Source organism: Schistocerca gregaria, chromosome 8, assembly GCF_023897955.1.
Source record: "Schistocerca gregaria isolate iqSchGreg1 chromosome 8, iqSchGreg1.2, whole genome shotgun sequence".
In the NCBI taxonomy this organism is placed as follows: Eukaryota; Metazoa; Arthropoda; class Insecta; order Orthoptera; family Acrididae; genus Schistocerca; species Schistocerca gregaria.
In genome coordinates this window covers 497,587,222-497,599,531 of record NC_064927.1, presented here as the reverse complement: position 1 = coordinate 497,599,531, position 12,310 = coordinate 497,587,222, and the positions used below count along the sequence as shown (strand labels likewise).

Sequence of the window (12,310 nt, the reverse complement as noted above, 5' to 3'; positions counted from 1 at the left end):
TATCTGTACAAGGGTTTGTTGAAAACTAATGCCTCTAAATGTTTTATGTGAAAACTTTTAAAAGTTTCAATATTTTTAAAATAAAACGAATATTATTAATATGCTACATCATTATTTTTCATGCATGTATATTTGTAGACCTCTGTCGATAGAGGTCTCCAAATCGTAGCATGTAACTTATATGTCAGTGTGTGAGAAATAGTGTTCTGTAATCAAGTTTCGAATTCAAAGAGTTTGTCCACATGTGGAGCACCCTCTCCTTCATTATGACAATGCTAGACAACACACTGGCATCGCATCATCTGCAGGAATCAGATGCCTTGGATTCACTGTCATCGATTGCCCTTTTACAGCTCCAACTTGGCCCCCATACACTTTTTGTCTGTTTCCAGAACTTAAAGAATCCCTTCAAGGACTTCACTTTGATAGCATTGAAGCTCCGCAAGTAGAAATGAGGTTGTAGGGCCATCAGCAAAGTCAAAAATTCTACAGTGGTGGTATCAACAAACTGGTCTCTCATTGGGAGAAATGTCAATCGCCAGGATAACTATGTTGATAAATAAACATGTTGACTGAAAGTAAAGACGTAGGATGTTAATAATTTTTTTTTTTTTTTTTTTTTTTTTCACATAAAAAACTGGGGGTATTACTTTGCAGCACACCCTTGTACAACAGCCTGATTGTATAGTAAATAAATAAAGCATAAAACAGAAGCACAAATAATGGAGTCGTAGGAGCAAAATACATTTAGAGTGGGTCGTTCATGTACAAATGGCATATTTAATCTTTTGAACATCTCATTCATAAGAGGTTAGAATGGGGGATGATGATTGATTAAACATTCATTGATCTGCAGAAGGCATGTGATAGAAGTAAGTTATGTGTAGCAATGTAGAATTTTGGAATCAGTAATGATAAATTAAGAAAATAAGGCTTAACTTAAAAATTAGGGTTGAACAGAATTGTTGGAGTAGGTGACAAAATTTCCCAAGAATTCTCCATACATTACTGTTAAGACAAGGGTGCTCATGAGGACTGCCTTCTTTAAGTATACTTAAAGTTTTTTTTTTAATGAAGTGTCATGGCATGGGAGTCCCTATAGGACAAGAAATGTTGTGTACTGTACTCTTTGCCAACAGCCAGATCGTGATAGGAGGAGACAGACGACTCCAGTTACATGTACAGGGAACTGGGTGAAGGATACTCAAAATGGAACCTGACAGTGAACACACAAAAGATCAGATACGTTGTACTGGGTGAAGATGAATGACAGCACTTTAATGTAGGATCCTGTAAAATTAAAAATGTCTATACATTTAAATACTTGGGCATCATTTTTGCAACAAATTGAAGCAGCACACAAGATGTCACTAGTAAAATTGGACAAGGAAAACGAGTAATTGGCCAACTTAACTCTATGGAGTGACAAAATAAGAGAAAATGGTCTTGCAGTACAAGTCAGTCACATAGAGCATCACAGTGTGTCGTGCTGAAATATGGTAGGTAAAAAAAAATAAAAAATATTAATGTTCCTTGCAGTAGATTTTTGGTGAAGATTATGTTGCATCTCCAGACTGAAACACACCACAAATGGGAGAACACTGGAAGTTACAGAAGAAAATAATGCTGTTCTTGACTTGGATGGCCACCTGTAATGAACAGATGGTATCTGGTGACCAGCAATATTCTGTGAATGGACACGGAGTGAAGAAAATGTGGAAGACCACCTTGAAGATGGATTCAATGGACTCAAGGGGCTTCAGGAAGAAAATTGGACAGATAGGCAATTGAGAAGCTGAAGGCTATGGATGTCATGGATGGATGGATGTGTGTGTGTGTGTGTGTGTGAGAGAGAGAGAGAGAGAGAGAGAGAGACAGCCTATACAGCCTATCTTAGCCTGTAAAATAAATGTTTCACATTTACTCTACAGTTTAATTATTTATAAAAATTCACACTCTTACTTAGAATGAGAATTTATACAGATCAGTATTCTGTAGTTAATTGTACATAGCAATTTCATCATATGCTGCAATCTCCGTAATTAACTTTGTTTTCTTGCAGGGAGTCTCAGTTGGAAATTAAGAAGTGGCAGGTCAAACAGGCAGAAAAGCAACGTGTTGTGAAACTGAGTGCCGCCGAGTGGGTGGACCATCCAGACCGCTACCTGCTTGAACTGGCGGGGCGTACGTGCTACAACAATAAGGCTAGCTAGCCCTAGTCATTTTTAGTGCTAATTGACTGTGTTTTAAGTGCTGGAGCTTCTCTGTTTAGTCCTGTGATGCTCACAGAAGTAGTACTGGAGCTTGTGGTCGGTGAGCTGGTCTCTTGTTCCTAATCACATGCTAAATTTGTAAAAGACCTGTTAATATGCTCTGCTGTGCTTGTAGAGTAACTGCATAAATCATTCCATTGGTTTTGTTGCCCCAGTCAGACTATAATGTCCACAAAGATATTCTACCTACTGTATGATGGCACTTATGTATTTTCTGTCTGTCGTGTGTGTGTGTGTGTGTGTGTGTGTGTGTGTGTGTGTGTGTGTGTAAGAGGAACATCATTGCTGAATTTTTACAGTCAATTGCACATACTGATCACTTTCTTTATGTATTTCGACAAATTATTTCCTTCCTGGACTAGTGAACATGTAAATCAAGAAAAGTGGTTTAGGAAGGTAAATATTTTTACAGGTTAGGACCCTTGATGAGTGTGAAAATATTTTATATACGGTATATATATATATATATATTTTAAATTATGTTAATAAGCTTGGACACACCACACTTACAGCACAAAAGTTCTGATCAGTTTGAAATACATTACAATCCTAAGAATCTGATAATGTAAAATAGCTTTTTACTACTGTGCATATTACAGGGCTAAATATAGGGAACAACAGAATTAAATTTTCTGTTATCTGTACTTGATACTGCAGAACCAGAAGTGCTCTTGCAAGAAGCTGCCTTGTTACTTGTGGCATTTAAAATTCTCTGTCATAATGTATTTTGAGACTGTGGTTTTGATACTGGTGTCACCGAGGAGGAATAGTTTCGGAGAAGTGTTCTGCTTGCAGTTGTGAAATGTAGTACTGAGTTTGTTTAGACATAGGTAACAAAATAATACATGGTTTTACTGGTGCTATGTCTGTGCATGACAGTGGCCAAAAATTGCTGGATGGGACATATTTTTTAGATCTGTCTCATTTCTACAAAATTTACTATCGTGATAGGTAGGGGCATTTTGACAATAAGTTCTATATACAAATCTGTGTATAGATTGTCAATGTAACAGGTAATGTTAATAAAACTTTTTTCTGAAATTTTAAATGTTTGCTTGGATAAGCATGTTGTTTGAAGTTGCACACTAGTAAGTAAATGTGTAGGCAACATAAAGAATTACTAGACACAGATCTTATCTAGTTTTGAAATGTTATGTACACTGTTGTAATCCTCAGTGCAGAGTCATCAGAATGTTTTTAAAAATAAATTGTTCAGTCATGGCTCCTACTTTTTAATGTTTGAATGTTTCAGAATGTTTTAAACTTGTTCATGTTTAATTTTATATTTGTATATTGACACTGTAGTCTTAAGAGTTCTATTAGACAATTTTTCTATGTCATTCATATAAAAAAATTGTCACTTATCAAACAACATGTTTCAGCAGTAGCTTTCTATTTCGGTTCTGTTGTGTATGAGATTATGGCACTGGTTACCTATTTGATTTAAATATAAAAATTGTCAGGTCTTCCCAAAAGCAATGTGGCTGTTTTGTGCCTTTTTTAGTATTAGTGTAATTGTTTCACATTGCCTGTAAACATATTTTTTTTTCTTTAATTTTGTGGACTGTAATTTTCTTTTATAGTTTCACCAAGAACATGGACAGAATTATATTTTTGTTTGGTGTATGTAACAGTTCATGCCTTCATTTTCTGGCAGTAGTTTTCCCCACCTGCAGAAAAGTATGTCAGTTTTCACCAACACATCATAATTATTATTTATGTATAGTGATATATATATATAAGTTTAAATCTAGGTGCCTTAAGAGTTTCTTTAGCAAATATGTTACTATTGTAGAAAAATTTTGTATGCAGAATACACTTGGACTGAGCTGCAGTGATGTTGGGTGTGCTTTTACCAGTCACATTGAGGTGGCAAATGCGTTAATTCTTTTGCGACAATGAATTCTGCTGTGTGACTGCATTAACATGGTTGGTTGATAATGTGATTCACAAGAGCTGATATATTCTTCAGACTTCTTGAAAATTTCCAAATGTACTTTGTAACTTTAATGTGACATTTGGCTCTCAGAAAGAGACCTGTTAAGATCACAGTAATGTTCTTGGCACCATGCAAGAAGCTCCTTAGTTGTTGAAACAAGTACGTTGTTGCCTCAAGATACTGAATTGGCCTTGAAAGGAAGTGGAAAACTAAGAATGAGGCCCTAAAATGCAACCATGAAAAGCAGAAACAACAGAAAAGCAGACAGCAAAAAGATACAGCAATAAAGGAAAGTTTCATAAAATGATAAAGACATACAACAAAGAATCATATTCTAATGTTTTTCAAAAAAATGTCAGTTTAGTGAATCAGTTTCATAGTTTATTAACTATAATTTGGGCCACCCACTGTCTGTGCTATGGTTGTCATTGTCGCAACTGAGCAACCTGGTCAATGGTTGTGACAGCATCCTGACCTAGCATGTTGTTTTATGTACAGTAGTTGCAGTCTTGTGAGCTGTACACCAAGCAACAATCTGCTGCACGTGCTCTGCTCCAACTTCGTTGTCACTGAATTTGTCAATTATATTGGCTTATCATCACACATTCTGTGTACTGTGATCATAGGGTGCTTACTTCTCAGATCTCATAACTGGATTTTAATGTTTCAATATTGGTCTGTATGTGAACATCAAAATCCAATTTTCAGGGCTTTTAATGACTGTATAATTGTCAGCAAATCGCTTTTATTGTTGCTGTGAATACCATGTGATAACTCCTATCATCCAGTGTGATGGTGGTGATGACGACGATGATGATGATGATGACGATGATGATGTAGTGATAGTGGACCTCTGAAACCGCCATTTATGGGCATATTCTAAATTGATTGGCTGAATCATCCCTGTGGGATGCCAATCATGAATAAGGTTGCTCATTCATTGAGTGCAAATATTTTGTCATTGTTTGTATCTATGACTATTTAAGTTCAAAATATATGTTTGAAATCCATTGTTGCACTAGGTACATGATTTGTGTAATTCTCAGAAACTAGAGCTGAAAGCAGCATCCCATATAGCTCTTTGTGAATGTGTAGTAGTTATTTTGTAAATAGATGCCAAGCATCTTTGTTGGTAGCTAATCTCATAGCTGTATGTTTTGCAGTACATAGCTCCACAGAACAATGTTTCTGTTTTTAATTTTGGAGGATAGATTCCCTTTAAATTGACATACATTCCAATTAACAAGTGACCAGAGTGTGTAAAAAATGTGGTACTTAACTGGGTGGTTTCTAAAAGATTTCTGTACATGCCCACAAAGTTCCTGTGCTTTTAAAGCAAGGCTTAAGTTCTTGTATGAACAAGTTCTTATTATTGTTTCACTGGTAGAGGATCCTTACGTTTGAAAATTATGGTACTTAAAGATTTTGAATGACACGAAGAATGGCTGTTATTTCATACAATTGAATCTTAAGCGCATTCATCTCTCATGTGATTCAGTAATTTCCGTTTAAGAAGTAAAGTTATCTTGATGTGATACCTAATACTTACGTGTTATCCGATGTTACTTATTGTTCATGATAAAGTTTTTTTTATGCTGACATACAGCCATTGTGAAAATTTTGATGTTATTAGAGAGGCAATTCATTGTCATAGAAAACCAAAATGATCTTTGAGGATTCAGTTTTATATCCTCTTCTAAGGAGAAGGCTGGAAGAAGACATAAGCATTATATCTTTGTTATATGAAAGAAATTTCGCATTCCTCTCCTTACATATTATGTGATACATATCTGCTCTCCCCATTAAAAGGAGTTGTTCATATACTAACCAAGAAAATTATAGTTTTTTTTGTTTCATTTTGTAGTGTTTTGTGACTGCCTCATTTCAGAATTGAATTTTCAGTTTTGCAGAACATTTCTATATTACCTTTTTAACTTCATACTTGTTTTTTCTCTTTTGTTTTTGGAATGGTGAAGTTTTCAAATAAGTACAGTTTATTTTTTATGATGATGCCATTATAGAATTTAGTATTCTGCAGTCCCTATCCCTACTAGTAGGTGGACTTAGTTATCAGCCTGTGTGTGTTGTTCTGTGTGAAACAGCAGAATATAGGCAGATCAAGCCTGCATTCAGGAACACATAAGTGAATGTAGTTTCTTTAAGAGGAGCTACTTATTTCATCTTTGTTGAATGTAACATAATAAGTGATGATTCTCAAACAGTACTTTGGTGAGTGAAGAAAGTACATTGCCAGTCATGAGATGTACTGAATGTGAGATAAGGGATCAATAGTTCGTATAAATTTTGTAATTTCCTTTCCTGAGTCATTACAAAGAAAAGACGCAACAACCAAAAAATATCAGTCTGATTTATTTCAGCTCTGTGGTTAGCAAGCGTATTGGGCTTGATGTGAAGCTTTCAAAATACTCTCTCTTACAAAAATAGTACAATATTCTTCCAGTAGGCTTGTGGTAATGATGCTTTAGTAGCTCATTGAAGTCCAGTAGTCATTATTGGTTAAGGATGCTCAAATATGGTTCAATAGTTTTGGAGTTCTGAGTGATCTGTTCTACACTGGTAACCTTCAGTATTTACTGCATATTCTCATAACTCCAGCCTGTCATTTTCCTTATCACAGTTACAGCTACCAACAGTTGTACAATGAATCTCTTCCAGCTTTCATTTTTGTATATCTTAGTAATAGATAAACATATTGTTTTAGGTACTATTTTTGTGCGTTGTCAACATTCCAAAGTTTGTATTTGGGAGGTGCATGAAGCTATTTTTGGCATGTACTTGGCTATTTGTACTTAACAACTTTTTAATTTTTCAATACTATTTTAAGTGGTAAGATTAAATCTACACTAAGGGTAAAAAGACATTTTTATTATTTATGGTTAAGTATCAAATGACAAAACTGTAGTAGCAATAATTTGCTGATGTTGAGCAAAATGAATTGATTAAACTGGATGTTATTTGCCAAACTAAAATTATTGTGAAGAAAGTCAGTGTACTTAAATTGTGACCAAATAAATATTTCACTACATAAAATGGAATACATTATTTTACATTTTCTATTTCCTGTTCTTACACCTTTGCTATAATAATGTCTGCAGTTGAGATTATAATATGGGTAGATAGAAAAATCTACTAACCATGTGGTGGCAGGGATTTTTTATCTGTACATTTTACATTCTCAAATACTGATTACTTTTTGTTGTTATATTAGCTCTTGTGGCCAGTATTCCCCATATTTAACCCCTTTTTGTCAGTCTATCTTTTTAAACTGCCGTCTGCTTTCAACCTTCTGTGCTAGTTCATTCATTTATTTATCTGGAACACCTACGATTAAGCAAATCTTGCCCTTATCTTTTCTAGTACTGATTTCTGCACACTTTGGTTGGTCCAGTGTTGTTTATGAACTTTCATATAACAGGTTGTTTAGTATCTCCACCAGTGGACGTCCTGATGGAGACATATGAATTGGCATGGGTAGAACAGCTGAGAAATTTAGGACCCTTCCACAGAGGGCGCACACGTTGTCATATGGGCAGACTCGCTGATGTCAGTGTTTATTTGTGAGTGGCAGGAAGCAGTGGGCAGTGTTCTTGCAGAGTTAGACCGCTGCAGACCTCGCATAGCGCTCATGAAAAGAGTTGTCGTGTGCACAGTTGTTAGCAACCCGCAGCAGCCACATGCTGTGTTGTTGTGCATGTATCTTCTTGGGTACGGTTGCACCACTTCCTCTAGTTCAATTTGCACGGCAAGTTAGTTCAATTTGTGTTGTTCATGTTCCCCCAGTTACTACATAATCGCTGTTGGCCTGAATTACTGCAGATACCAAACTTCGTTTACAGTTAACACTGCAGGACCATCTCCTGATCATCTTTTGAAAGCTTCTATTCTCTTCTTGTCTAAACTATTTATCGTCCACATTTCACTTCCATACATGGCTACACTCCATACAAATACTTTCAAAATCGACTTCCTGACTCTTAAATCTATACTCGATGTTAACAAATTTCTCTTCCTCTTAAACGCTTTCCTTGCCATTGCCAGTCTACATTTTATATCCTCTCTACTTCGACCATCATCAGTTCTTTTGCTTCCCAAGTAGCGAAACAAATTTACTACTTTAAGTGTCTCATTTCCTAATCTAATTCCCTGAGCATCACCTGATTTAATTCAACTACATTCCCTTATCCTTGTTTTGCTTTTGTTGATGTTCACCTTATATCCTCTTTTCAATAAACTGTCCATTCTGTTCACCTGCTCTTACAGGTCCTTTGCTCTCTGACAGAATTACATCATCACCGGTGAACCTCAAAGTTTTTATTTCTTCTCCATGGATTTTAATTTGTACTCTGAATTTTTCCTTTGTTTCTTTTACTGCTTGCTCAATATACAGACTGAATAACATCGGGGACGGACTTAAACTATGTATGGCATTGTGCAATAATAAAGAACCAAACACGAGACTATACAGTACTGGTACTTCAAGAAAATTTACATCCCAAAAACCACACTGAAAAGCTTAATGTCTGGTCGAGGCCTCCCTCGTTGGGAATCTGGACATACAAATGTGCACTTAAAGTATGCAATTTAAATGTGCACATTTTAGTACGGTTCACAAAATTCCGATGCATTTGGAGTATCCTTTGATGTCTTGTTTCTTTTATGACATAATGTAAGATGTTTTAATGTTTTACACGTATGAATGTACGGGCTTCCTGCATCATCGTAGCTGCTCAAGCCCTGTGGTGCCTGTTAGTTGGCACTCTCTGACAACTGTTGGAACAAACCTGTATGAAAAGTGTTACTTTAAAAGTAAATTTCCTTTTACACAAGTTGGAATGTACAATGAATTTAAATCTCAGTGTGTTGGACACTCATTTAAAAATCAGCTCTTTGGTAATGAGCCATTTACAGGAAGTTCAAGCCCAGAAGATAAGACATCTATGTCGTTATTATGAGCAAATTGACATAGTGCTATGGGATGCCCTCTCTCCCCTCTGGTAACTAATTTCTTTGTGGGGAAATTTCGATGGCAAGTTACTGGACTGGGCTAAAAGTTTTGCTCGCACACTTGTGTGATATATCCTAAAACATAACATGCGCAAAAAAGATCAACATTATATACGAAAGCTTAGCTTCTCTTGCAGTATGTGAAAGCTTAGCCTTTCTAGTAGCAACACTACGTATATTAATTTAAAACATGAACTTTTCCTAATTTGTGTATTCACGCTACTTAAGAGTGATGTTGCTATTGGCTGAGTACATCACGTGTCCAATGGTCTGAACATCGGTTTGCGAGATCACGTGACATGAGTTATGACTGGTTTACAAAAGCACATTGCAATCTTGATTTCAATGGTTCGGGAAGTGACATGCGGTGTTTGGTGGAATACGAATTTATGCTTTCGTAATACGAAAATATGCAGTGTACGTGTTGCTGCCCATCAAAGATCTTCCCAAAACATTTTTTTTTTTTCCCTGAGTTTCATTTTCTAAAGTGCTGGGAAATTCTACGCCCATGTATAAAAACATAACCATTCAAGGGATTGATAAGTTTTACAATTCCGAGGGAAAATATACTGTCATTTAACATGAACAAAGTGTGTTTTCACCCAGGAGAAACTATATTTTTAACTAGGAAAAGTCTGGGAATCTTTTTTTCTTGTCCATGTATACTCCCTGATCAAGATCCAATACCTGTGTTACCAACTGACTTACAGTCCCTCCTTAAAATCGTACCAACCCAAATCATAAACACTCACCTTTTTCCTAGAAGCCACAAACCCAACAACTCCGGCTGTGCCAATGTTGCTGACTTCAAGTCCCCCATTGAGGGTATGTCTTGTGATTGATCAGCACCTGCAATGTATAGAACAAAGACACCCTTCCAGTATTAACAAAAAATTACTGCCAGAGAAGGAGCTACTGGCTCAAAGAGCTAGCACATATCTAAATACCCTGTGCTTCACTCCCCTCACCCCCTCCAAGAAAGGCCTTACAGCCTCCGATGCTCTCTAGCAGCCCACTATCCTGTCCCTGCACATTCCCACAGGCAGCACCAGCCCGTATCTTGTGATCCACCCCCCTACCTGCCACACTTCTCTTCTTTACCCCTACTTAGCCATCAGCGAAGGTGACCGACTGCTCACCTCAGTTGCAGTTGGGCCTTAGCGACCACACGTGTGTGTGTGTGTGTGTGTGTGTGTGTGTGTGTGTGTGTGTGTGTGAGACTTATGCAAGTGCGTGTCTTGTTTTCTCTCTGTCTGAAGGAGGACTTGGTTCAGTAGGTAGCATCTAGCAGTCTTTATAGTGTGAATATGTGCCAGACCACAAAGTTATCTGGTAAAACGTAAAAACTGAAGATACAGAGTAAGACCATGAACCACTTCAGTATTTTAGGCTAATAAATGATGAGAATATTAATAACTTTATGGAAAAACTGAAGGTGCAAAGCTAGAATAGTGTTACACATACTCCCAGAAATGTTGAGTTTGCCTCCACCAAAGTTATCAGCACTCACTGAAATTTTTACTTCTGCCTAATCACTGATTAATGGTGTATTAAAACTCAGTTAAGATGATGGCACAAAAATGGTTCACGCCTCATTTGCAGACACTAAGGTGGGTAGCTAAGGTATGTTATGAGAGAGAGCATATAAAACATCTTATGTTTGCCTCAAATGACAATACAGGTCAAAAATTAGAGTAGCCAAATTTAGGTCAAATATGGTGATGACATTGGAAGCTCTCATCATGGATGTAATGGTGCAAGGAATGTCATTAACATAGAATTTTACAGATGTAGACACAGTGAAAAAACTATAAACAATATCCATACTACTCTCTTGCATGTGCTACTCAGTTTCCTCTGGTTCCTGGATTTTCCAAACAATTGAAAACTGTATATAACATCAAACATGTTTGCATTTGTGGAATAATAATATCATTTTTGGCAAAATGTGTTAAACATTCTAGATCACAGTCCATACGAAACACAGTATTAATACTTGGAGACAGTAATGCATGAATTGGCAAAACACCAGCAGAGATAAATAGTAGGAAAATTCCCTGCACATAAAAGTACCAACAAAAATGGAGAAAGACTCTTGAGCCTGCACAGACAGCACAAAATAGTACTAAAATCTACATTCTTAAAAAATAATTACTAGAAAACAAACAACATCTGTATCACCAAACCTAATTTGTGATGTAAGTACACACACTGCAGTGGAGCTACTCAATGTAAAAGTTGTCCAGAGAGCCAGTTTAGGTCTATCATTAAATTAAAGATTACACCAATATTTAGGAACAAGAACCAATACCAGTCCAAAAAGTTTGACATACAGAAGTTATCTAGAGAAAATGATTACAAAATACAGTTGGAAAAAGAATACCAAAATGTTGGGAACAATTTCAGAAAGGCATTACTCAGATTGCAAGAATGATGACTGTGGTGAGTTACTTACAGACATACAATGAGCTCAGAATATCTGGAACGCAAATGAAAATGATAAAAACAGGAAAAAAATTATAGAAGCAAGGAAATGTGCATCAAAAGCTCTCAAAAAGATCAGAGCATAACACACAAGGGACCAAGTAACATCAAATGAGTCAAATAGTAAGCAGAATAACACAAGGAACTTTCACAAAACATTCAAAAATAATTTAAATAAGTATACATGACAAAGTTCACAGTTTATAGATCCAAAAACCCAGAAGACTGCATATAATAACACAGAGAACTGAAGAATATTTGCGGACTACTACTAAGGACTACACAACTCTGATCTCCCAAAAGAAGAATTTCATTTTGATACTGTAATCCAAACACAACCAGACTAAAGGCCACCAACAGTAGAGGAAATTAGAGAAATCATAAAACAGCTTAAAAATAACAAAGCACCAGGAAAAAAACTATATATTTGCTGAATTGTGGGAACACGCTACTGATAAACTTATTCCGTATCTAACAGAAATCATTAATTAAATTTGGACTACAGGCAACTTATCAACACAATGGACGTTGGCACTAATACATCAACTATATAAAAATGGAAAGAAAACTGATCCTAACAGGTAAAGAG

General features: G+C 36.2%; 1 protein-coding gene across 2 annotated transcripts in view; it reads left to right on the top strand.

The window, feature by feature from the left end:
• LOC126285344 (uncharacterized) overlaps nucleotides 1-7,263 on the top strand; it is a 336,600-nt gene extending 329,337 nt beyond the window's left edge. For both annotated transcript variants that reach the window (XM_049984659.1, XM_049984660.1), the window contains one exon: nucleotides 2,063-7,263. In XM_049984659.1, coding sequence (XP_049840616.1) covers nucleotides 2,063-2,213 — 151 coding nt within the window. In that variant the 3' untranslated portion in view covers nucleotides 2,214-7,263. The remainder of the gene's footprint in view (nucleotides 1-2,062) is intronic.
• Nucleotides 7,264-12,310: the final 5,047 nt, after the last annotated feature.